The sequence below is a fragment of the Scomber japonicus genome, chromosome 4 (genome assembly GCF_027409825.1).
Source record: "Scomber japonicus isolate fScoJap1 chromosome 4, fScoJap1.pri, whole genome shotgun sequence".
NCBI classification, from domain to species: Eukaryota; Metazoa; Chordata; class Actinopteri; order Scombriformes; family Scombridae; genus Scomber; species Scomber japonicus.
In genome coordinates this window covers 4,865,935-4,893,009 of record NC_070581.1, presented here as the reverse complement: position 1 = coordinate 4,893,009, position 27,075 = coordinate 4,865,935, and the positions used below count along the sequence as shown (strand labels likewise).

At 38.9% G+C, this 27,075-nt stretch overlaps 3 protein-coding genes and 3 non-coding genes across 6 annotated transcripts in view; 5 read left to right on the top strand and 1 right to left on the bottom strand.

The window, feature by feature from the left end:
* emd (emerin) overlaps positions 1-27,075 on the bottom strand; it is a 163,682-nt gene that overhangs the window by 71,694 nt on the left and 64,913 nt on the right. The gene's annotated exons all lie outside the window — the stretch shown is intronic.
* Positions 10,042-13,784, top strand: rpl10 (ribosomal protein L10). The gene is made up of 6 exons (XM_053318354.1): positions 10,042-10,159; positions 11,186-11,244; positions 11,749-11,856; positions 12,753-12,891; positions 13,033-13,195; positions 13,567-13,784. The coding sequence occupies exons 1-6, from the start codon at positions 10,137-10,139 to the stop codon at positions 13,720-13,722; spliced, it is 648 nt and encodes a 215-aa protein (XP_053174329.1). The 5' UTR covers positions 10,042-10,136; the 3' UTR covers positions 13,723-13,784.
* Positions 11,413-11,545, top strand: LOC128358151 (small nucleolar RNA SNORA70). Its single transcript, XR_008321360.1, has one exon. It is a non-coding gene; the product is annotated as a small nucleolar RNA SNORA70 (small nucleolar RNA).
* LOC128358152 (small nucleolar RNA SNORA70) lies at positions 12,552-12,684 on the top strand. The gene has a single exon (XR_008321361.1). It is a non-coding gene; the product is annotated as a small nucleolar RNA SNORA70 (small nucleolar RNA).
* On the top strand, positions 13,322-13,454 carry LOC128358150 (small nucleolar RNA SNORA70). Its single transcript, XR_008321359.1, has one exon. It is a non-coding gene; the product is annotated as a small nucleolar RNA SNORA70 (small nucleolar RNA).
* Positions 17,486-24,592, top strand: dnase1l1 (deoxyribonuclease I-like 1). The gene is made up of 9 exons (XM_053318352.1): positions 17,486-17,517; positions 20,980-21,164; positions 21,863-21,951; positions 22,142-22,231; positions 22,469-22,581; positions 22,689-22,801; positions 22,940-23,097; positions 24,171-24,267; positions 24,444-24,592. The coding sequence occupies exons 2-9, from the start codon at positions 21,006-21,008 to the stop codon at positions 24,558-24,560; spliced, it is 936 nt and encodes a 311-aa protein (XP_053174327.1). The 5' UTR covers positions 17,486-17,517; positions 20,980-21,005; the 3' UTR covers positions 24,561-24,592.

Genomic DNA, 27,075 nt, shown 5'->3' with positions numbered 1-27,075 from the left:
CACTGACCCATATGCAGATGTTCCATCTTTACACTGTATAGTCATGATTGTGAATAAATATCTTTTGATGGCAAGCCCCACAGGAGGACCCTGTGAAGATTAAATAAACACCTAGGCCTCACTTGGAGTGGGAAGTGAGGAGGAGAGATGGACAGAAGGACATTTCAGCCACTCTAGTAACTCTGCTCTCTCTTTATCTTTTCACTCCCTCTCTGTCCATATTAAGAAAATCACACAGATTGGAGGAGAGCAGGGCTCAGAGAAATCTGGACCTCTTCCCAGATCTTTAGTTCCTGTTGGATAATGAGTACATGGGGCTGAGGCAGGATGTGTGTATGTGTGTTTGCGTGTGTGTGCAGGCATTCCAAATGGATATTGAAATTAGACAGGGGTGCTCCGCATCAACACAACACATTCACAGTCTTTAAAAGGAGACTCGACTGAACTGAATGAATCAGAGTACAAGAATCTATCGCTAGTAGCTGCTGGCGATTCCGCACACATTAGATATGCACGCAACCAACAATCAAACACAATACAGCTGTCCATCATCGCTAAGATACAGAACAGATGGATTGTGATGTAAGAGCAGCTCTGAGGAGGGTGGTCTCTGTCCGACTCAATCCCCTTTCAAGTATTGTCTAAACTCTGCTCTATAAAGCTTCTTAATCCCTTCTACCCGGCTGTTAATTTAGGTTTGGGACATTTAACAACCTGGGAGCACACATACACAAGTACATTTAAACAGTCCGACGCCCTTCTCAAACACAGCCTTTTAAGGTAAGCTCTCCCTTCCTCTCTCTCTCTCTCTCTCTCTTTCTCTTTCTCTCTGCCTCTCTGTCTCTCTCTCTCTCTCTGTCTTTGCCTCCTCTTGCTTGTTTCTATCAATTTCAGCCTGCACCCCCCCCCCCCCCCCCCCACCCACCCACCCCACTCCTCCATCACCATCACCATCCCCCCCTCCTCCTCATTGTGTTTTCAGTTTTTCTTATTTTCTGGCTCTTTCCCCAAGAAAGCACTGCCTGATTCCCTCATGACCAAGTTCTCCTCTCTTGGGTTTTGTACCCTCTTGAGCTAAACAGAGAGGAAGCTTGAGAACAGTTGAACAGACCAAATGAGAGGGGAAAAGAAGAAGAAGAAGAAGCAAAGCAAACAAGTGAGATGCTTGCAGCGATGCAGAGAGATGACCTCTGGATATGAGTGTGTCAGCCTGGTTTCTGCAGGGTGGCAGCAGTATATTTTCTTTTTGGCTGGATTCTAGGGTGAGATGTCCTAAATTTGGGTCAGGGACTGTGAATGAAGATGAAGAACCTCAAGGCTGAATGCATTTTGGTGGCTGCTGCGTGTGTGTGTGTGCGTGTGTGTGCGTGTGTGTGCATGTGTGTGCGTGCGGTATAGAGATGGATGGAGAGATGGGCTCCAGTAGTTTTGTCCATATAAGGGGGGGAGGAATGTGGAGAGAGAGAGAGAGAGACAGCTATGAATGACTGATCTCCCTCTCACTCTCGCTCCCTCCCTCTGTTTGCCCCCTCTTTGCTCCTCGAAGTTTCTCGCTTTAAATCTTCCTTTTGGACTCTTCTTCTTCTTCTTTCTTTTTCTTCTTTTTTGCTTTCATGTGTGCACACAAAACATACATAATCCTAATGTGGGACAAGTATGCACAGGCTTATACACATATTTGTCTCACACACACACACACACACACACACACACACACACATACACAGACAGAGTAGTGTTTCACAGGGTGCGTGATCTCAATGACATCATTATGACCCTGCTGGATCGCAGACTTCTCAGTTATGTGTGTATGACTGTGTGTGTGTGTGTGTGTGTGTGTGTGTGTGTGTATGTGTGTGTGTGTGTGTGTGTGTCAGACAGTGAGAGAGGCTCCTCTTACTCATCCAGGTGACAGTGTGTGTGTGTGTGTGTGTGTGTGATTCATGCTCATTGCATCACTGCCGCAGAACAACACAGGTACGGCACACAAACTCCCGAGCACTTCACACCTGTACGGCTCATTTACTGGATGTGTGTGAGTGTGTGTATGTGTGAGTGTGTGTGTGTGTGTGTGTATTCCTGTAATCCCTTTCTCTCAATCAGTCCCAGCCTTGCTTGCATGAGCGCACGATGAAATATAAGGTGACAGCCGTCCTCCTCACCTGCGTCTGGACTAGATTCACTAGAACCAGATGTGAAGGGAAACAAATAATGATGTCATGCCAGATGAATTGCAACCAAAAGCATGCATTTGAAATGATGCATTCCTTCTGTGCGTTTGTTTGTGTTTGTGTGTGTGTGGGGGGTGTTGCAAGATGCACAGAGAGAATGAATGTTTGTGCGTGTGAGTATGTCTGAGTATGTGTGTGTGTGTGTGTGTGTGTGTGTGTGTGTGTGTGGGGTGGCTTGAAATCAAAAAACATTTCCATTTAGAGAAGATAAAAGAAGCCTGGGAGAGAAGGAGAAGGGGATGAAGTCCAAAAAAACAGTATTTTGCCTCTCCTCTGGTTGACCTTCGTGAGCCGCCTGACTTCAACTGTACACCTCACTCCTTTCTCATCCAATCATCCCCTCTGCTTGTTTTCCCTTTCATTCCCCTCAGCCTCTACCAGTCTCTCAAAACATGAGCATGATACACCAACGTCATGCCATTGATTGAATATGTTAATAACAATAATAATAATAATAATAATAATAATAATATACGTTATTTACAAAGTGCTTCACAATAAGACAAATCACTTAATCAAGCTTTATTTGTACAGCACCTTTCTTAAAGGTTAAAGTGTTTTACAGATGACTGACAAGCTATTAATGAAACAGTATGTATGGAAAACAATTGACACGAATTTACATGAGGAATAAAAATGATAATAAAAGAAAATAGATGAAAGAAAACAAGAACAAATCACATAAAACCTAGATTACTAGATAAAAGATGAAGGAAAGCAGATAAGGAAACATGAACACAATAAAATAAATGATTGATTAAAGCATAGCCGGATCTACCATATGGGCAACCTGGGGCCCTCAAGAAGAAAGGGGCCCCTCAATTATGGGAGACAAAAAATTGTATGTTTCTGTTCTTGGGTTTTGTTTTTTTTTGTTGTGGGCCTTCACAAAAATATGACTCAAGCCTTGACAGACTCTCTTGATGTTGATAATTATCGTTGCCGTCGGAAACCTAGTATGTTCAAAGCAAAATATGGTGTTACAAGGTTTCCACCTGGCAGCAGCGTTATCCAATTGGAATAAAATAAAAGTTGTTTGAGAGAAAATTAAGTCTCATTATTGGCTGTTTTATTTGACAGATTGATGTCTGGGCAAGTGATGATTGGTTAGCAGACCACAATGCATTCTGGGTAGGTTGTATCAACAAGTGTGTAAGAAAATTGATCATGTAGCAGAAAATGGAACGCAAAAACCATTAGCTTTTTCGAAAAGGCTAAAAATGAGGAAGAGGAGTTTGGATTAATCCAGTTTTGGATTAAAGTGAATAATAACCATAAAACATTTGAATTAAAGCCAGGCTGAAGAGCTTGTTTTATTCGTTTTAAAGAAAATAATGCGTAGAAAACGCCACGAAGCACATGGAACCAAAGTAAAACAGTAAAAATGATAAATAAATCACTAAAAAATTACTTACCATGTGTTTTTTAAGATGAGCTTGCTGCGCTAATCTCCTCAGGAAAGTCATCCCAGAGTCTCAGAGGCCTGACAGCACAGAATCCATCATGTCTGTGTTTAAATCTCAATATTGGAACATTGACAAGAGAGGAATCTGAGGCTGTCACAGGGGAAAGGGGGAGATGAGGCAATGAGAGGTCAAGAATATCACTTGGGGTGAGGCTCTTTAAGGCTTTCAAAAGCTAATAACAGGAGATTGGCGTAAGACATGGCGTAAAGTTACACAAGAGTGGTTTTAAAAATAGCAGAGCTTGTAGAAAAAATTGTTAAAAAAGACAAGTTGAGGGTTTTGTGGTAACTACAGTTTCTGTTAGTGTCTAGTGATATATACACACTGTAATTCTTCTAAATAAAGAACAGAGGAGAGGAGAGAGAGGAGGCTTAGAGATTAAAGGCAGGAAGCTACCTACAATGGATCACGTTGTTATTAAGTCTATTGTTATGCGTCTGCTTTATTAACAATTTGATGAAGTCTGTGTGTTTCCTCTGAGGCCCTGTAATCTATGTTCATACTCTGTCTCCTTCTCTCTCTCTCTCTCAAACACACACACACACACACACACACACACACACACACACACACACACACACACACACACACACACACACACACAAACACACATATCCTGAGTGAACTGGGATGACATCATATGATCTCATTACTGAAGCAGTTCAGCCTGACACACAGACCGGCAGAGACATGACCTGCAGAGCGAGAGAGAGAGAGAGAGAGAGAGAGAGAGAGAGAGAGAGAGAGAGAGAGAGGCAGTATTATAATATATGTTATTTAACATTTTCTGTAACTTATAGCAGTTTGATGTCTGTCTTGTTTGTCGTTTGTCGGAGCTCGTTTCATTTTTGTTTTCCCTGGAGTCTTTTTTTAATCATCTTCAATTCTTTGCCCTATTTCTACATGTACTTTGGCAACACACGAATGTACATGTCATGCCAATAAAACTAAATGAAACTTGGAGTGAGGGGTTTGGGGGTGGGGGGGGGGGGAGGGGGGTAGTTACGCATGTCTCAACACAATTCAGGAGATATGGTTGGTTGCTGAGAACTGATAAGACGATCTTCTTATCAACATTTTACTCAGAATATTGATAAATGTCCTATCTTTCTACTCCATGATGCTGGCTGATGTGTAAAGAGATCATTCCAGTGAGTGACGTGAAGGAATTTTGATGGATAGAAAAAGACACAAAAAACAAACAAACAGAGAACAAATGATAAGGAAGATGGAAGATTGAGTCAGACTCATTTGTTTATGTTTTCTGAGGCCTTGGTCTCTATGGCGACGCTTCATTTTCACTTCCCGATCAACAATGCTGGCACCAAATGCCCACTCAGCAAAAAAAATCCCTTGTTTCTCAGTTGGCTGTGTACCATTCGGATACTGTCTTGTGACTTGTCGATGGTTTAAGTCTGAACTTCTCTTGTTAAGAACAAATCACCTTCAAATTTCAATAAAATGCACACACATGTCTCTCTCTGACTCTGTAATACAGCTGTATTGAGAGTTCAGACTTAGATATCTGGCAGACTTATTCCTTTGTAGGTCTGCTCAACCGTTTGGTAGAGGTCACTGTGTCATAATATCTAGTCAAAAACCAAATCTGTTTAAACCAAACTTTTTGGGCAATCTTTACCACTTGTATGAGGCATGTAATGTACAAAAAGACCATCAGATTGCGCTATGGTTGTTGATACAGGCCATGCTAGTTAGTGTACTACCAACGAAGAAAAACACATGACCAAAATCAACCTGGAGACATTTTAGAAGTTGAGTTTAATTTTTTCATCTCTCAGGGGGCTTATTGATATATTTTGCCCATGTTTTTTTTGTTGTTGTCATGGCCCCAAAGAGGCAGGAAAAGCAAATACATAATTTTTTAAATACCATTTTCTTGGTGTGACCTACAAAGGGAACATCATTTCCTAACGACTATAAATAATGTGTTAGTGGTCTGTCTCTAAATACTCATTTTAAAGTTCGGGCCCATTAACGTCTAGTGAAAAACACATCACAAATATGTAATTACATTTTTTTAAAGGCTTGTATTTCCCCCCCAAACAGTTAGACAAATATTAATCAAACAGTTTATTTGTTGTGGACTATTTTCATCAGCAGATGAATCCTCATTTAGTGCTGAGTATTTCTGGCAGCAGGCGAAATAAACTACAATGTGTATTTTCATGTAGGACTGTGACCATAAGTACTTTTGTTGGACGATATATTGTCTCAGAAATAATCACGATAAACAATATAACTGTCATTTGAAGATCATTTTATTCCACTGATATAATGATCATATAAAAGCATAATGATGTAAGAGGGGTGGGGGGTGGGATTGGAGAGTGTGTGCTAGACTATCATTATGGTTGAGGACAGAGTTATTTACCTTGAATTCTGCTACAGTCTCCACTCAGGATGTACACAGTGAGGAATGGAGGATACTACTTGTTTAGCTAATGTGACATGAATAGCCTCTTAGCTGCAAATGTGAAGTACCTTAAATCAATATTGTCATTATTGTGACAGGTCTACGTTCATGATAATAGTAAGAAACTTGTTAGTTGGATCAATTAATTGTTGGTTTTAGTCTTTGGGATTTATTGATAATTTAAAAAATATAATTCAGCAGGCCTATTCTTTAAGTCTCAAAAAAGGGTATTTGAGACTTACTTGAGACAGAATATTAAACTGCAGCATTCAGCATCCATATTAAAGGGCGTCGACTTTGTTAAAGAAAAAAATAGCTTTGATATGAACACACACACTTCCCTGGTCCTACCAGAGGTGTGTTGTATGGTAACTAGGTTGCTCGACTGTACAACAGTGGAGGCGATACGCAGAGAAAATGAGTGAAATGTAAACAGGGACTGAACCCAGTGAGAGCCAGTTGCACAATTCCCTACAGAGCAAAGTTTCTGTAAGTGATGACATGAGAAGCTTTTCCTCAGTCTTTTCATTCTTTCTTTCTTAATGGAACACTTTCTGAGCTTTCTGATGTTCATTTTAACCAGCTTTTAACTACAAAGTAGTGGATGGGTGGAGTTTACCATGTAGTACATTATGATTGACACTATGTTGGGACAAGTTATAAATTGATTATTAAAAGCTCAATGACTGACAGTGTACTCGACTCTATCTGAAATGTGTGCTTTATAACCTCACCCATCTCTGTATGCATCCCCCTCTCTCTGAGCTCTATCCTCAAATGATTCATGCTCTCCTTTTATTCTATCTTGCAATCCATTCTTTAAAATGAGGAAGTGGAGAAAGTGGTGCTCCTGACCCCTCCTTGTTGCAATGTCCATCATGTCGGCCTTCTCTTTTGCACAATCTTACAATCACACAATCCCAATCACACACACACACACACACACACACACACACACACACACACACACACACATATATACAAACACCTTGCTGCAGCTTTGAATTGACTTTGACTCTCATATATTAAAGTTAAATACAACCTGACTCTCCACAGTAACACACTCAACACCCCCACCCACACACAGACAGACACACTTCCGTTTTACCGAGTAACACTGTGGTGTTAGCAACCACACCCTCATGTATAAGTCACACTGGTCACTGGATAGGTTTTCTCTCTCTCTCTCTCTCTCTCTCTCTCTCTCTCTCTCTCTGTATGTGTGTGTGTGTGTGTGAGGGTGAGGTTGACAGTATGAGTAATTCTTCAAGATGATTCATTTAAGCTTAATTTTGGGTGACAAGATAGCATTAAATAAGAAGGAGAACCCCACAGAAGCCATTGTTTTAATTTTGTAACTTGTAGCTTTCTATAAATTGTACAGGAATGAGAATGGTATCAATCTCCCCTTCAACACCTTGGCAAAATATCCCCGAAAACTTTTTAAATCTCTTGTCTAACGAGTTTGTGTATTTTAGTAAAGCAAACAGTGGATGTTCCTTAGTTTTTGGATCAAAGTGGGAAAATTTAGCCCTGCTTTAAAAGTCTGGCTGATAAGCTAGAAGGCTATTTCTGTTGAAATGTGTGTGTTAGTGTCCGAAGCTGTGTGTGTGTTCTATGTGTTCTGTCATTGGTCACTAGAAACAGGCACATACTGTAGGACCATTTTTGGTGGTCCCTTGATCCCTTTCCATCGTCAGCTTGCCCTTCAAGTGAGGTTTAGCTCAGACGCAGGGAAGTCTGTCAGAATTTGAGACAAAACACAAAGGACTAGACAGAGATACGAAGGCATCCCACAACTGATAGCTGACCTTCACAAGAGTTTTCACAGGGATCTCAGTCAGAGTTCAATGTCTTTCCTGACTCAGATATCTGCTTTATGTTTAAGTAGCTCACCAAGGAGTGGCAGTGTGTTGCCACTGCCTAATCAGAATTGTGATTAATTGATAACCCAAACACATCTTTCACCTTAAAGGCTAAATAGCAATTCTGGTTTTGTTGAGTGATGTCAGAGCAGCTGTCAGACTAAGCAGAGCTAGAACAAGGCCAGGATTCCTTACATTCCCTAGTCAAAGAGTAGCATTTGTTCTGCATTAACAAGAGTTTTGATGTGATAGATAAAAATTAGCAAAGTAGGGAGCAGAGAAGCAGGGGGGTACTTAATATGTTGCAACAGTGCCATCTAGTGGCTAATTTGTAGATTGCATTGGGAATCTGAACTGACCTCAAAGGATGTCTACTAGGAGGATGTACCTGGAAGGCCTTGTTCACTGCAGATGTTTTGCCATATGCTGGAAAAGTACAGTGTCACAGGAGTAATAAATCACATTAACATTTCAGTTTGCCAAGTTTGTTCACTGGAATGGCTTATTTGGAAACTTGCAGTGGTGGTGGTGATTATTTACAAGGTAAACATAGCAATACTACACTGTAAAATCCATTACAAGTATCAGTTCTGTTCAGAAGTATTGTGAGCAATATATACTTAAATAATCAAAAGTAAAAGTAGTCCTTAAGCAGAATGAGAGATATAATATTGTCGTAAGAGGTAATTTGCATATTCAAACTTTTTTGCATTCAACAGAAGGAAGCAGATCAACAGGCCAAAATGAAAGCAGCGAAAAGTTTTCAGGATTTACAAAGGTAAGAAAACTCATTTCAGCTACTTTAATATTGTTTACAGAAGGAGTGAGACCAATCACACGCTTCATCATCACAAAACCTGTGGCATTTGCCCTTATGCCCTTTATTGGATTTGAATGAAAATCAGTGTGTATGTTCAGGGCATTGTGTTACATCAATACATCATGGCAGACTTTTATAGTCCAGAGGCTTTTTTGTAGAGCACATATGTCAAAATTCAGATCAATCATATTGATGGTGAGGGTGTGTCACTTACAGCGCCACCCTGTGGCAGATTGAGCTCATATTTCTTCTGAAGTATACATGCACATCTTTTCAGTTATTGTGCCAAGTTTCCTGGTTTTAATCTTATTCCACCTCACAGCAATTTGAGCTGCTGCAGAATAAAAAATACTTCTATTATTACTAATACAGTTACTACAACAACTACTACTGCTACCACTACTACTACTAATGCTATTATTGCCACTACTATACTACTGCTATTACTACTACTGCTACTTCTACCTCTTCTATTACTAGGCTACTACTGCTGCTACTACTACTTCTACTTCTACTACTACTACTACTTCTACTACTACTACTACTTCTAGTACTACTACCACTACTACTACTAATGCTATTATTACCACTACTAGGCCTGCTACACTACCAATTCTTTTAAGGCATAATTTAATCCTCTCCATACTGTGAGAACAGAGTAGGCCCGAGAAAGCTAAGGTAAATCATAACATATAAAAATGAATTCAACCTTATTGCGTACATAAAATAAACAGTGAGGTTACACAATACATTAAACCTGTATGAACCTATCGTATGAACACACCATCCATGTGTACTTAAATGTTAGGCCTAAACTGTCTGAAGAGCCCTGTTAGTAATATATATCTATTTATAACTTGTCAACAAAAGGAAACTGCACATTTCCACTGAATACGTCAGTTCTGTATTAATAAGTCGCTAAGCGGCTGTAACGGTGGATCTCGTTCTGGCTCAAGTTATCGTCATGTAAAACTACACTTCCCAGAATTCAGTTGAAATTGTCAACTGCCATTAAATGAATTTTTACAGAAACGTATTTAGATTTATTTTCTTATGTATATCTTTTTATAACACCGGATGCATTTTGAAGTAAAAACAATGCGTTAAAGAATATAAAATAATTTGACTTCAGACATGCGGTGTCTATATGACGTAGCGGAAGTCTCCTCATCTTCCTTTCCTCCATTAGGTGAGTGCGTGGTGGCAGCCCGTTTTCTTCGGCTCTGTATTAAGTAGGCAGATTTAAAGTTATTTTTCAATAAACGGAGCCCGGGTTTCCTAAATAACACCCTTTTATTTGTTAATTCACAGATTGCAACCATGGGCCGCCGACCAGCCCGCTGGTAAGTAGTGTGTTAAACGCTTTCTTATCGGGAGCGAGTGAGCCTCGGCAGGAGGAAAATGGCAGCGGCGCGTAGTCCTCACCATGTGGACTGTTCACTGTGTTAGCATGCAGGCCGTGTGAGACACTGCGCTGTCATTTTAGTGCTTTAATACACATATGTTCGTGTTAGCCTGTGGCGTTAACTGTTATATGTTTATAGAGAGTCTCACTAAACAACTAAACCAATAGGAAACGCTAGTTTGGTGGAAGAGGCTTCAGCTAACATAATGCTAGCGCTAGCAAACCGGTGTCAAACTTATAACATCTGCAAGACTTTACACGTAAACACACAACACCTATAAACTACATTGTTTGTTCATACTGGATGTAGTTTTCTGGTATGAATTTCTACCTAAACTTGCTAATATGTAGTGACTTATAAAGCCGGCTATTATATTCATTAACAATTAGTGGTCACTATTACACTCATATCTCCTGAAATCCTGTTCATATATGTGCCTTTAACACCTTTTATTTAAGTAAATAGTGAATACAGCTGCTGTGGGACTGACAGATTATACTGTCAGCACATTGTTAATAAAGAAGTAGACTGGCAACAAGTTTAATGTAAAAGCCATAATTAAAATTAAGCATGCTTCATCTTATTCCTCTGTGCTATAGAGCTACATTGTTATCCTAAAACTGTTAAACTCATCAGGAGGCCACAAGGTTATACTGGCTGACATGTTGCTTCATTAACATGAACATTGGTTTATTTTGACTCACACACATTGTTCTGCTACAGAAATATGAATTAGAACACCAACGGCGTATCAATTCGCCTCTTAAAGTAGTCGTCCTGTTTAAGTAACATTGAAATAAAGTTTTAAAAAACAGGTGTAAAGTCAAATTAACACACTGATCTTTCAGTGGAGTTAATTGACAATAACAAATGTATATCTTTTTAAAAATAAGTTGCAACAGCAGTAAAAGTGATGCAGTGATTTGTGTGAGATGGTTACATTCAACTCTTTGTCTTCCACAGCTACAGATACTGCAAGAACAAGCCCTACCCCAAGTCCCGCTTCTGTAGGGGTGTGCCTGGTAAGCAGCTCCCACTGTTTTATTCCACATCAGTGTTTTCCAGAAGTAGTTATAGGGTGATCAGTGCAACATAAGTAAGCTGTAAAGTGTCAAAAATCAGTGCCTTGTTGTTTCTGCTCAGCATTTTAAAAGAGATTTAGATGTTTTGTCTTCAGTGGAATATGAATCCTGCAGCTTATTAAGCCGACCAGTTGTGCTGTGGTGCGTTTCTGGTGTGCAAGGGCTGCAGACAGTAACTCTCTGGTTGTGTATGTCCTCAGATGGGAAGTTCTGAGTGCTTTAAGGGACCATTGAGACAAACTAGTGTCTATTTGTAGAGTATATGTTCACACCAGTATGATTCACTGATTCTGTTACATGCTTTGGAAGACATTTAGAAGCACTAATCAGTCTGTCGTTGTATGATTTCATAACTTTTACTAATATTTTATTGTGTGATCAGGTTAAATTTTTTGCATCGGTGTTTAACATAATACTCATTGTTCTCCTGTTTGTCACGTGTAGATCCTAAGATCAGGATCTTTGACTTGGGCAGGAAGAAGGCCAAGGTAGATGAGTTCCCTCTCTGCGGCCACATGGTCTCTGATGAGTACGAGCAGCTGTCCTCAGAAGGTGAGTTAAAGGAGCTCTGACCAAACACACAGCTTTCTATTACTTCCCTTCACATCTCCCAGCAGGGATGCAGGAGATGTGAGAAAATAACATGATGGAATTAAATTCACCTAATTGTTTAACATTATTTAGAGGAGACAGCAGTTACTCGTGACACGCATCATGTAGAAATAATAGTGAGGTAACAGTTTAATAAAATAACATTAACACATGAACAACAATGATGGCTGCTTTGCATTTACTTGAGGCAGTTGATTGGCTGTAGTGTTGCACATGCTCAGACTCAGTCATGGCTCACTAAGACAATGAATAGAATGGAGTCATGCTTACTTACACCTGTGTTTTACTTGATTCTCATCTGCTGACACTGCAGATAGAGGCTTTAGGACTGTGGCTCTATATTTTCCTTTAGGTCAGTTGTATGAATATAAATATGTAGCACTGCATCTGGTGCTGTCATTAATTACATGTCATGTGACTCCTGTGATGAGTTTTCTCTACACTGTCTCAACTCACTTGTCACAACCCATAGCTGTTGTGGTGCAACATAAATTGATGATAACCTTAATAAAAACAATCAATATAAAATGATCACATCCACTAATGTTGCAGTCGTCCTTTAAATGCTGGCATGCTGAAGTTGACGCGCTTGTGACAGCTTTGTCACACATCTGTACTGCATTCATGACAAAACTCTGCAGCTTATTAAGCCGACTAGTCTCTCTGCAGTGTGATTCTGGTGTGCAAAGGCTGCAGACAGTAACTCTTAGGTTGTGTATGTCCTCGGCTGAGTGGTGCTGAGTGCTTTAAGGGACCACTGATACAAACCGCTTATTCGGGGAACTTCACAGGCTTTGATTCTGATTTTTCTACTTTTACACCCTCTCTCTGTGTAGCTCTGGAGGCTGCCCGTATCTGTGCCAACAAGTACATGGTGAAGACCTGCGGTAAAGATGGTTTCCACATCCGCATGCGTCTGCATCCCTTCCACGTCATCCGTATCAACAAAATGTTGTCCTGTGCTGGAGCTGATAGGTGAGCACTACATTCTGATGGACGTACAGATTAAAAGAAGCAATGTGCTGAAACCTTTTATCAAAAAAAAAGATTTAATGCCGTCTTGTGCATTACTCATACATTAACCTTTGGCACTCGTCTCCATCTTCTGCTTCTTAGGCTCCAGACTGGAATGCGTGGTGCTTTTGGTAAACCCCAGGGCACCGTGGCCCGTGTGCACATTGGTCAGGTGATCATGTCCGTGCGTACCAAGGCCACAAACAAGGAGCATGTGGTCGAGGCTCTGCGCAGAGCCAAGTTCAAGTTCCCTGGTCGCCAGAAGGTAAATGAGCAGGACACAAACCTCATGAAATTTTAATATTAGTCAGTTGTTTGACATTTTGTACACAATGACATATGCAAGGAGTAAATATTAGTCACACATCTGTACTGCATTCATGACAAAACTCTGCAGCTTATTAAGCCGACTAGTCTCTCTGCAGTGTGATTCTGGTGTGCAAAGGCTGCAGACAGTAACTCTTTGGTTGTGTATGTCCTCAGCTGGGTGGTGCTGAGTGCTTTAAGGGACCACTGATACAAACTAATTATTCAGGGAGCTTCACAGGCTTTGATTCTGTTAAGTAATTTTTAGGCTATAATCACGCTTATTTTAAGCTTAAGTTGACTTGTGTCATTGTTCCTGTCACCTTTCAGATCCATATCTCCAAGAAGTATGGCTTCACCAAGTTCAACGCCTGCGACTTTGATGACATGATGGCCGAGAAGCGTTTGATTTCCGACGGCTGTGGAGTGAAGTACATCCCCAGCAGAGGCCCTCTGGCCCGCTGGAAGGCTCTTCACGCTGTCTAGAGCAGCAGCAGGCTGTCAGAGACCACTATAGACAACCAATAAAAGTGGGTTTTCATTACAAACATGTCTGTGGTGATGGCTGATTCTTTTCCTATGCTAGCCAACTGCATCTAAAGTTGGTAATACAGATAATGGGAGTATTGGGAGTTTGTGAATGGAAGTCTTGGCGCTGAAGTTTCAGTTTATTCATTTCTCTGTTGGAAGAGTACACATTCATCCCAAATCACCACATGAAATTGGATTAAATAATGATGGAAAGTCTGAAATCAAATCAGCTTATGTTTAAGCAACAAATCAGATGAGATTAGTCTAATTTACTTTAACTAGGACAAAAAAAACATCAGATCATACCAACTGCTCTTAATATTTATGTATTTGTATGTAATGGATATAATTAAGTAGTGGCTGTAGTTACCTCCTTGGACTTCACTGTTAAAACCTTCTGAGTAAAGATCACCTGTGTGAGCGTGGCAGATTTATGACAGTGAGCCAACATATATGCACTGTGAGCCTCATACTGGAGCAGGCAAATAAACTTCAGACACCTATGATATTCATACTGTAACATATCAAAATGTCTACTGTGAAAAATGTATTGTCTGACTCCTGCCAGTAGTTATTTGTATTTCTTACACTTCAGTAGTTCACAAGGCTATATATTAAAATTAACTATTTATACAGCACTTACAAAGTTTCAAGTGTTTGATAGTAAAAACAGCACATTTACAAATCCATAAAAATGAACTTAACTGCCTCAAAATATAATAAAATCACCAAAAAGCTATTTTAACAGTGATTGATAAGACAAAATGTCAGCTCATTCGTTAGTCTGTGATCCTTGACTTAATGTATCAATGTGGACCTTGGAACAAGTAGTGACACATTCAATGATCACAGGGACAAGAGACAGATAGTTTGGAGCGAGGCCTCTCAGAGCTCTGTATGTCATCAATAAAATCTTCAAATCTATTCTAAGTGTTAGAAGTGTTAGTGTGCTCCGAAAGCGGTTTTCAGCCACAGTTAAGATAGATCTGAGATATATTTGCATATGAGGTAGCCTAAAGGGAGCATTTAAATGGACCTAGCACAGAGGACTGGGGGACTCTACAGTGAAAGTCTGTTGCTGTCCTAGAACCAAGGATACAAATGTGTATTAATACCCAAAATGTTTTGTGTCAGGAATAGTATCTGAAATATGAAAATAATATCCTTGAGAAATTCCAGTCTGGTTTTAGAAAAAGCCATAGTACTGAAACTGCTCTTATCATACTCATTAACCCTTTATAGGACACTCATTGAAAGGAAGGAGGGAGGGAGGGAGGGAGAAAGGAAAGAAGGAAGGTAGGGGGGAGGAAAGAAAGAGAGAAGGAGGGAGGGAGGAAGGGAAGAAAGAAGGAAGGAAGGAAGAAGAAAGGGGGATGGAGGAAGGACAGAGGAAATAAGGAATGAGGGAGGGAGAAAGGAAAAGAGGAAGGGAAGAAAGAAGGCAGGGAGGAAGGGAAGGAAGGATATTTTGGGATATTTACAGAAGTTACCAAATATAATTATTTGCCCAATAAAGGGTTAATGATGCTGGCTATAAATCCATTCTTGTTCTCGTGGTCCTAGGTGCAGCAATCACTACCACAAACCATAATATCCTCTTGGACCATCTTAAAATGTGGGTTGGTACCAGTGGCTCTGCTCTGAAATGGTTCAGGTCGTTGCAGCACACCTCATCTAGTCACTTCCTAAAGCAGGCATGTCCAAACTGTTCCATTAAGGGCCGTGTGCCTGTACATTTTGTTCCAACCAATCAAGAGCACACGATTAGACCAATCAACTGTCTGAAGCCTGAGATCAGTTGATTAAATGAGTCAAGTCTGGTGTGCTCCTGCTTGATTGGAATGAAAACCTGCAGCTACATGAACCTTTATGGAACAGTTTGGACATTCCTGGCCTAAAGCCTACAGCACTAAACCTGGTCAGCCTACCCACTACTGTAGGTGCTTAAACCAGCCACTAGGTGGTGGCGCTGCACATCTAGAAATCGGGTGACACAGTTTGTATTCAACTAATACCAGTACCTGCATAGATTTTTTAATTCTGAACTTCCAGTGTCCATAGTCCAGCCTTTCTAATGTCATATTTTAAATTATTATCTGTCATATAAATGTCCAATTTAGCTACGATCTTCAAGATTTAACTTAATTTTATACACCATCTATGATTTAATAACAGGGTATGAATAAGGCTTTTTTAAACTCACTTAATGATAGTTTTCAGATGTTAAAGATTCTGTCAGCTTGCAGATGATGTCATGGTCCTTTCTGTGTATATGTACATATAATTTGATGATCCACCTTAACCCACATTTAACTTACAATGTACAAGTCAATGTTAGTGTAAAATATGCACAGTTATCTATTTATTTATTGTGATGAACAGAACAGGCAGGAGAGACTAATGATACACAAAATAATTACTAAAATATTCCTAAAAAATTCACAACAAGGAATATTTGACCTCTTAACTGAACTCAAACCTGACTTTTTGGCCAACTAAAGGAAAATATATGTATTAATACACGTAGTCAATATAACCTTATTTGGTTTCACCTACATAGAGTGTACATGTTGACTTTGTGTGGAAGGGCGGTGTTAACAGTTACACCCAACATGACTTTAGGTTCCTGTCTTTATTGAACAGAATATGCAAGCAGCCAGTCATTCCAGCTCATAAAATAAAATAAATTAGTGTATATGAAGAAAACATAATAGTCACAATAGAAAGAAAGAAAATTAAATGAATAAATAAATAAAACGCATAGTTGACTAAGATTTAGGTTACAGGTATACTTTTCTTATATATAAAGACTCTAAATAATACTTTATATCAGTTTAAAATCATTTAAATGAAAGGGTTTTTTAATGTTCTGGCTTTGTGGATATGAAATTGACTTAATAAACTAAATAGGCCATTTCTAAATTGGAGAACAATTTAATTCTATACTTCAGCAATACTGAACGTGAAATTTGAATATGAATCTTGTGCTGGTTTCAGTTCTTCCTTTAATAAATGGAAACTTATTAGAAAGAGGTTATATTTAGACAGTCCACCCGGTTTCTCTTACACCCCACCCGACTACAAACCCCACCTCCTTTCCTCTGCCTTTCCTTTACACACATACTTTTCAGAACTACACAATAGGAGGAAAGAAGTCAAATCAGATGCCAAATCACACCAAACACAGTTTTCCACTTGCTTTTCCATGTAATTTCAGCCAAAGGTGTGCTTGGGTGTGTGATTGTGAGAAAAAGAGGAAATGAGAGGTACATTCCTTTTAGTTTCACACTGAAGTAGATGAGTTTTGGGAACAACAACTGAATTTTCATTGCTAAATTGTATCAACGGTTTATTAAGAGAAATGATGAAATATAAAATTACACATTTGTATACTGTAATTTGTTACGTATAATGTAGTATATGGTGTATTGTCTGCCATTTCACACACATGATGAGACCTATACACTCTTGATTCACTCAGTAAGCTGGTGTTATCTACTTCAGACAGCTGTTTCTCTGAACAGATGTGTCATGAATGGCATGAAGGTTTGTCTGACGTACCAATACATTTGTGAGCAGGGAAACCGGTTAAGAGGAAACTCCGATCCTATCAGCTGTACCCTGCAGTTTGACTTTTGGTGGACCAACAAGTCCCTCCCACAGGAAACAAGAAAAGCCAGCTCTACATTTCACAAGAGATGAGGCGGCAAGAAACAAAACAAGCCCACAAGTCAAAGAACAAACAAGCTGGTAAGTTGCTGTTTTACTTTTTCTGCCTGTCATGCTTCCAGTACGTGTTCCAGTGAGTCAAGCAAAACTTCTCAGTGGGAAACATGACTTTGTAATCTGAGAAGTGTATGTGTGCCAGTTTACTTCTGTGTGAGTGTGTGTGTGTGACAGAGACAGAAAGAAAGAGTCGAAAGAGAAGACAGATTGCTACATTCTGTAATAAGAGACTGTGTTCATTGTAAAGGAGGATATAAAGCTTGAAAGTGTCTCACAGTGTTTTTGTGTTCACCAAGTTGACAGAATTGTCATGTCAGCAGATTTGTAGCCAATGTCAGTTCTCCACTTCACAGTCACAGCATGCAACTAGCAGGGAAATACATGTAGTGTGTTGGTGGAAAACAGAAGTGTAACTAGCAGCTGTATAGACCACAGCTTAACACATTTCATTTCCTCATATTTTCTTTAACATGTTTGGTTTACCCCTGACCCAGTGTAACCTCAAAATAGATTTTAAAAAAAACTCACAATAAATCCTGACCTCTGATCTGCCTCATATTTCTGTGTTCATGTTAATGTATGGTTGAGATAGAGGTGTGGCTGTGTGGCGTAAATGAATAAATCTTATCTTATGTGTGCATCTGTGTGGGAGGCTAGAGGTTCAGATAAGTGGATAGCAGCGAGTAAGCTTTTTAAGAATATGCCAGTTCTGTAATTGTAAGATTTCATAAATAAAGAGTAGCTGAAGTAATTATGTTTCAAGCAACAGAATAATAATACATACATGGAATCAAATTGAAATATATAAACCTTTGGGTAATTGTGTATACAGCTACATTAGGAGATCTTTACAGCTGGTTATCAACTAATGACTGCTCAAAGGCCAACAAAGGTTATTCTTATTAAATCTACATTTATTTAACTCTTGTAGTCTTTAATGGAATTGTTTCACATTGTGGGAAACACACTTTCTTGCCCAGAGTTGATGAGAATATTAATACCACCCTCTGGATTCGAAGATATCAAAATCACAAATTGTGTTCACATTTTATGTACAAGTTAAACAAACTACTTAATGTCAAACAGGTTATTATCAAGATATATTTGTTATCTTTTTGGAGCACTGTCACATATTTAGGAGCATGGACAAATCACATTTTTTTGGTCTATATCTGTGTATGCAATGCATGTTTTGCTTTGATTCTTATTTAATGCGTTCATGTCAAATAAATTAGATTTATAATGAATCAAAAGCAGCAGACTCCTGAATGTTGTAGGTTTGTTTCTGCATCTCTACATATTTTGTATTATCAGAATATCAACTTGGAATCAGCAGGGAATTGTGGCCCAGAGCATATCATAATAAGCTGGTGAAGTAATTATGTGGTGTGACGTGTCTGGTGTTATGTAATTTTTGCTTTCATGAAAGGCTGACTAGAGTTATGTTTCTGGCTGCATGTTTTCAATATTCTGGTCACAAGTTAAAAAATACACCAAAAAAAAAACCCCAATACAAATTCTGTGTCTCAAATCACATATTTCTGTTAGTACACTTGGTACTTGTGTAGTGTGCAAATTTCAACAGGTTAGTGTTCTCTCAAATCAAACACGGCAGTTGCGCACTTAATACCAGAAATAACAATTAGCTTATCAGCAAGCTAACATTAATAAGCTAGTGTTAGGATTTGCTTCATCATTCACTGTTCCAAATCATTACAGACTGCTAAATTAACCCAGCTATACTGATATGTGACAACATTATAGCAGTGCTTAATGCAAAAAAACATAATTCCATAGTTACACACTCAACTTTTGAGTGCATCATCCAGGTACTTATAGTGCACTGCATTTTCCAGTACATCTCAATGTGAATGCACTTATGCACTCAAAATATTAAGTGTAAGTATAGAAGTATGAGATTTGAGACACAACATATGATTGTATGACATCCTGCAACATCAAAATGTCAGTAAATGACTTGTTGGATAGGGTGGATATTGTTTTGAAGGCACGTGCTCGCTTACAACAAATCATACATGTTCAAAAACACTGGCTTGCTCTTTTTCTAGGAGAGATTCTGCCCATAGTGCATCTGGTGCATTCATTTTCATTTACTAGCTAAGAGCAAGGTGCATATCTTTTTGTACTTGTGTATAAGATGAAATGTTACTAGAACTCCACTCACTGAAAGACAGTGAGATGAAGAACCTCTCAAATAATCTAACACACAGTAAGTTGCATTATTTGCAATCTTATCCTGATATTAAAAGTCACTAAAAGTAGCAGGAACATCAGCTATACCTGGAGCTCTGGTTCATTGCTTCATTCATTGGTTCATCGCAAATGTCACAAATGGTGAAAAATGTTAACCACTGTTTTCTGCAGTCCTAGTTAATGTCTTCAAGTGTTTTGTTTTGTCCTGACCAACAGTGATCTGAAGATCTTGGGTTGCAGATTATCACAGAGGACTAAAGAAACCATAAATATTATAAAATGATTTTGACAGTTTTTTCTTAAATAATGATTAATTTTCAACAGTTGGCGATTAATGTTAGAGTGTCAACGAATGGTTTGTTTGACTAATCATTGCCACATGGCTACCCATTACCCTGATAAAGTGATGATTAACTTAATTTCACATTAATCAATTTAACAGCTTGAAAAGGAGTTATTCCAGTTCGTCAACCAATAGGCAGCGGCACATAGTTTCTATGATTTGAGCTTAAAGGCCCTTTGGATTAGATTGTGGGGCACTGAAGTATTTTCCATCATTGTAGATATTATAGATACTAGTAGTGACAACACATTGGCTATGGATGTGTGTCAGGATACAACTAAATGTGTTATGTGTATGTTAGTTCAAGTGTGGGGATGAGGCCTTGTGGCCAGTTTTTGTGTCAACTGCCGCTCGTATCATAACCAGAACTCCCACTATTGAATACATCACTCCTGCCCTGCAGCAACTTCACTGGCTGCCTATCAAATCCCGCAACTTTAAGATTCTACTCCTCACATTCAAGATCCTTCACAACCTGGCACCATCATATCTCTCTGAACTTATTCACATCTACTTAACCACCATGGGGTCAAGAGCTTTCAGCCGATCTGCCCCCCGCCTATGGAACTCTCTCCCACCAGACATTCACACTTCTGACTCTGTCTCCACTTTAAATCCGCCTGAAAACGCACCTATTCAGAGTGGCATACTCTGTCTCTCACTAACTATGCAATCTTCATTCTTGTTTATTTATTGTACTAATGCACTTTGTAGTCACATTCATATTTATTCTCTATCCTTGCACTAAATGTCACCTGATTTATATTGTTTGATGTACTGTTGTTGTGTTATATGTGCCTTGTAAGGTGACCTTGAGTGCTTTGAAAGGCGCCTTTAAATAAAATGCTTTATTATTATTATTATTATTATTATTATTAATGTTTAGTCAAATCAGATCTCCCGTATTTGTTTTTGTCTTCATGTACAAGGTTACTGTCCCTCACTGCTTTGTGCCATGATGTCATCTTCCCTCCTCTTCCTCCTCCTCCTCTCCTTCCTTGTTGGTGTGTGTGATGCACGGGTGGCTTCACCTTTTAGAATATGTGCCTTCAACCTCCAAAGCTTTGGGGAATCTAAGTCCAACAAGGTTGATGTCATGAAAACTATTGTCAGGGTAAGACAAATACAGAGTTGGATTTGACTGAGATACTTTGATATTCGAACTCTGACTGTGACCAGTATGTATATATATGTATGTATATATATATATATATATATATAAAGGTGGAAACCAATACGAGCTAAAACCAAGCAACACAACATATTTGATGAAAAGAAAGGGGACAAGAAGCACAAATGCAAAGTTTAGACCAATAAAAACCTAAATGTTGTTTTAAGAAAGACTACATTTACAGGCAGTTGGATTTCTGGCAGCAGAATTAATACAAAAAAATACAAAGTAAACATGATCCAATAAATATTTCTCACAACAAGTAACTGTATTTACTACAGGAGTAGTGCCTGTACTGAAGATGTAGAAACCTTGAGTAAAAAGTACTCTAACAATTATATGTGCATCCCAATGTCAAAAACAGATGTAAACAGTACGTAAAATATGCAATTTGTTTGCTGGCTTGAAGATTGGCAGCTCTGAACTGATGGTCAATGATAAAACTTAAAAAGCCTAGCTAACATGTTATAGCTTTATTCCTCTGTGGGCACGTAGACAACAAACCAACAAGCAGAAACCAACAAAATGAAACATAAAAAGTTGAAATAGAAGATGACACAAAATGATTCACTATTATGTGTGACTACAATGCCATTCAGTGTTTCATTGCTGTACTATATGTATGCCGTACTATGTTTCAGATCATTACCCGCTGTGATGTGTGTTTGCTCCAGGAAGTGAGAGACAGCAAACAAAAAGCTTTACCAAAGCTGCTTGCGGCCCTTAACAGGTGATTTTTCAGTGTTTCTTACACACACACACACACACACACACACACACACACACACACACACACACACACACACACACACACACACACACACACACACACACACACACACACACACACACACACATTCACATATCACAGCAATAGTAACAGTTATATCCACTTTTCTCAATGTTTCTTCAATATCCAGCCATGACACTCGGCATAAATATAAAGCTGTTGCCAGTGAGAGACTGGGCAGGACAGAAGCATACCAGGAGCAGTATGTGTTTGTTTACAGGTGAGATTAGACGTCTTTTTACATCATGTGGGTATCGTTTAAAAAATTATGATACCAGTACCTATCTAAATACTCCTTAAAATGATACCGATATCATTCATACATCATTCAATTTTCTTCAGTACCAATACCCAGCCCTAACTGTGATACTTGTCAGTTTATAGTACCAAATGTTAAGACAGTTTGAATACATGCTGTTATGTTTAAGTTGTGCTGTGTTTCTCTGAATGTGTGCAGGGCTGATACAGTGACAGTCACAGGCAAGTATCAATACCCTGATAATCGACCTGGAGATGTGGATGCTTTTGCCAGAGAGCCCTTTGTCGTCCGCTTCAAAGCCCCAAAGACAGGTCAGTTCACTGTTACCTAAGATTCTTGTCTCAGATCATGAAAAGCATTCAATTTATGCATTTAAACACCGCGTTCTGCATCCTCCCACCAAAATCTATATATTCAGCCATAAAGGAGTTTGCCCTCATACCTCAGCATACCACCCCAACCAACACCACCAAGGAGTTAGATGCACTGTATGACGTTTTGCAACATGTGAAGAAGATGTGGAAAATTGAGGTAGAAGCTAATTTTGCTGAATGTTAATGGTAATCAGAATTGTAGGACACTTGAAATAACAATGTCAAAGTGCAGGTGATTAAGATTTTGTGTATGGACTAACCATCAGTACTGTTGTATGCATGTATATTTGGGCAGAATGTGATGCTTCTTGGGGACTTCAACGCCGGCTGCAGCTACCTTGCTAAGAAGTACAGGAAGGATGTGCGTCTGATTACAGACGAGACCCTCCATTGGCTTATTTCAGACAAGGACGACACCACTGTGCGAGCGACCACCACCTGCGCCTACGACAGGTGAGCTCACACTCCTTAAAGCCTGGTCATGTCAAAACATTCGTCAGCAGAAATGTGTGAAATAGTGTGTCTTGGCATTTTCTATAATATGTCTCAATATTCTAAGTGAGAAAAATGAGAAAAGGTTCACATTCTTTACAATGTTTAAAATTTGTCCTAAAACACAGTCAGGAGCCTAAATGAACATTCACGCACATTTTTCTTGCTATAATTATTCCTCCTGTTCATACAGATCATTCAAGCTTCAACCATCCAAATGAGTCAAATCCAGTAGATATCTTTCAATTGTAGTCTTTTTGTTACTATACTTCCACTTTAGGTGAACAGAAAATCACTTAGGCTACTGATGAGAAGGATTTTTTTTTACTAAAAGGACCAACTGTGAAGATATACTCTTAATTTTATGAACTGAGATAACTGAATCCCATATTAACTCCAGATGTACTTTTTAAATACATTTTTGCTCTCAACAAGGACTGTGGATTTTGGATTTGGAGGGGCTATCTAATGGTCAGTCTGAATAGCAAGCAAAACCTGTTTCAGTTTTCATATTAACACCTGGCTGCTGTTTTAATCAGCTGTCCCTCAAAAGAACACAAACACACAAAAACAACACAAAAAAAACACAGTATAGGTCGAAAATGCAGCTGGAAAAATGACTTGTAATTATATTTGACTTACTGATGCCATCTAGTGGCCATAGTAATTAGGACCTGCAGAAGTAATGCAGTTCAGATGACATGATGATGACATGACATGATAATTTAAAGTGATCATTTTAACCCAGACTATGATCTTTCCCTAAATTTAACCAAGTGAATTTTGTACCTAAACCTACAGTAACCAGACTTTAACCACAGTGTTGTCACACCATAAAACATCATTATTTTTTATAATTATTGTCTTTATAGGCAACATATTAGAAAACGCTCCTATGGGTCGATTTGCGTAGTACAATCAACCTATGTAGTTGTTTTAATTATGACCATGTGTTTGTAAAATTGTGAATCTATCCTATAATGACCCATAACCCACAGGCAGTGACTATATGAGTTCATATTGTGTCTCAACAGGATTGTTGTACACGGGGAAAGGTTTGCCAAAGCAGTTGTGCCTCTTTCAGCCAAACCGTTTGACTTCCCAACAGAATACCAACTTACAGAGGACCAGGTAACATGCTGTTTGTGTCTGTGTCTGTGTGTGTGTGTGTGTGTGTGTGTGTGAGAGAGAGAGAGTTGGTGTAAACATTTAAATACAATTTCATCGACAGAACTAAAACACAGTAAAATGTGCAACATGCTGTTCTATAGACATGTACTGAGGTTTGTTCTGGGGTTTGTGCTCAGGCGCTGGACGTCAGTGACCATTACCCAGTGGAGGTCCTTCTGAAGAACACTGCATCCAAAGTCTCCTTCAGCCTGCTCCTCATCCTCCTCCTCCTCTTTACATTAACCTGCAGCTGAGACAACATGCAGTGTGTGTGTGTGTGTGTGTGTGTGTGTGTGTGTGTGTGTGTGTGTGTGTGTGTGTGTGTGTGTGTGTGTGTGTGTGTGACTTAATTATTCACTTTCAGGGACACAAATCAGACTTAAGTACAGTGGATTGGGGACGGTTTATGCAATTGAGGACAATAAAGCTGTGTCCCTAATTGGTAAAACACTGACTTTTGGGTCAGTGGTTAAGATTAGGTTAGATTTAGGTGGGTAATGGTTGGGTAAGTCTTCAGGACATGAAAGTAAGTCTATACATATACCCCAAAAGGGACTTAAACAAACCTCTGTGTATGTATATGTGTGTGTCTGTGTGTGTGTGGTGATACACCCTCAACATGATCTAAACTAACCATTTCTTTGGTTGTCTTCATTATGGAAACATTGTAGCTTAATAACAAATGTGGATTATTGTCACCTCACTCTGAGGACAGTGACAGTGAAGCTTACCTCATGAACTGATGAAACATGTGGAGTCCAACTTGCCAAATACCACTGATAACACTCCACTAACAGAAAATAACAGAGCAGAAACAGAAAATAACACAATCATTCATTCAGTATTATGTAATTCAACACATTACACATTTATCTTCCTGCTTGTCTGTGTGGGAATCCTCAGTATGATTAAAGTATACAGAGATGTTAGAATATAATGAACAAATCAGTATTGTGTTCTCTAAATGTGTTTTTGTCCCTTCAATTTAGCAAAGTTTTTATAGACAGGATCAGGTGCACATTAGGTATAGTAGTCTGTACAGTGTACAGTATGTGTTATCATATAAAATATATTTAAACATATTTATTAAAAAATACTCTGCTTAGGACAATAATGTATGTCTGAAATGGTTTTCTCCCTCATTGATTAATGCAGATTCTATAAATATACAAATGTATTTCATTTCAAAAGTGGAACATCTTAACACAACATGTCTCCTCCTTCAGTATAAAGTCCATTCTCAGTGTATGTGCACTGCAGGCTTCAAGTTTCCACATCATACTTGTAGAAGCTGCATACTGGATCAGGATTAGCTTACAAACTAGTTATTATATCACATATCATGCTTGTACATACATGACTAAAACTCAGAAGAAACTTTCCATTTTCAGCAGATGAATGTGAAAATAACCTTCATAATCTGTACATACATCATTATACACAGTGAAGCTCAAACATTTAACTATAGGAGCAAGAAGAAAGTGAAGTAAAGAGGAACACCCCAAATTACACACACACAGAGGACTGCTAAAAACTGGTAACTATGTTTTGACGGTCCACCAGGTTTATAGGTTTGTAGTGCAGAACCTTTCTATATAAATGAATGTCTGTTACTTTCAAACCCATGGTGAGTTCACACTGCTGATTAAACCTGTCACCACCAGATACATCTCTATATTTCACACTATACAGAGTTTAATCTCATGGTGGGCTCAGTTTATGATCATTGGTGTATTGGTCATTAAGAATACTGGAACAATGGCAGATGGACCATCAAAACATATCCTTCCTTACTGGCCTTCGCTGTGTGTCTGGTATTCATGAGCTACATGTTTTTGTCTCTCACTGCCAGAAGGGGGAGACAAAAGCTGTAACTAAAGTATTTTTATGTCTTAAATCATGTCCAGAGGGGTTCTTTAAGATATTCAATGCAACAGAATTGAGACAGTGAAATAATTCTATGAAGAACATGAATCTCTAATGTTTAGAACAATGTATAAAATGATTAACTGTAAAATGGAGCTAATATATAGAGGGAAATAATGAGGTGGTTTATTGACTTGTTAGCACTATATTGAATGTTGATGCCTCATATACAAACACTTTGTAAATACTGTTGAGATTTGGTTTTGGAATGATATATATAATAAATATTTTGTTTGGAGCAGTCTCTGTATTCTCAGGGTGAACAAACACGTGTCTGGTTTATGTGGATCCAGGGAGGAACTCAAGAATGTTGTTGACTGAATCACTGGAGCTAATATGAGCCCTGGGCGCACTCACACTAGGCAATCGTACCGTGCCCAAGCACGTTTACTCCCTTAGGTCCTGATTATTTGGCTAGTGTGAGTGCAAATGTACCGTCCTTGGGTACGGTACACTTCCCTGGCACGGTATGCTTGGAAGAGGTGTGGTTGAGCACAGTACACATGCATGTGCACTAGGGATTAATATTTTTCCCGAAAATAAGACATTTTAAATCCCGCGAAAAGAAGCCAATTTTCCAGGGAATCCCGGGAAATCGACAATTTAAAAAAAGGGCAACATTAGCTGAGCTCTGGTCATTTCAAGCAACACTAATGCAACACAGAGACGTTATGCATAGATGGGTTCCCAATCCAACCATTTTTTGTGTATTATTTTATCATTATTAAGACAAAAGAACTCATGTGCATTGACATTATAATGAATAGACTATAGGCTTAATATTAGTTTGCATCCAGCGTGCTGGGTGGACTTCATGACATCTGCTGCACCAGTGCTACCACA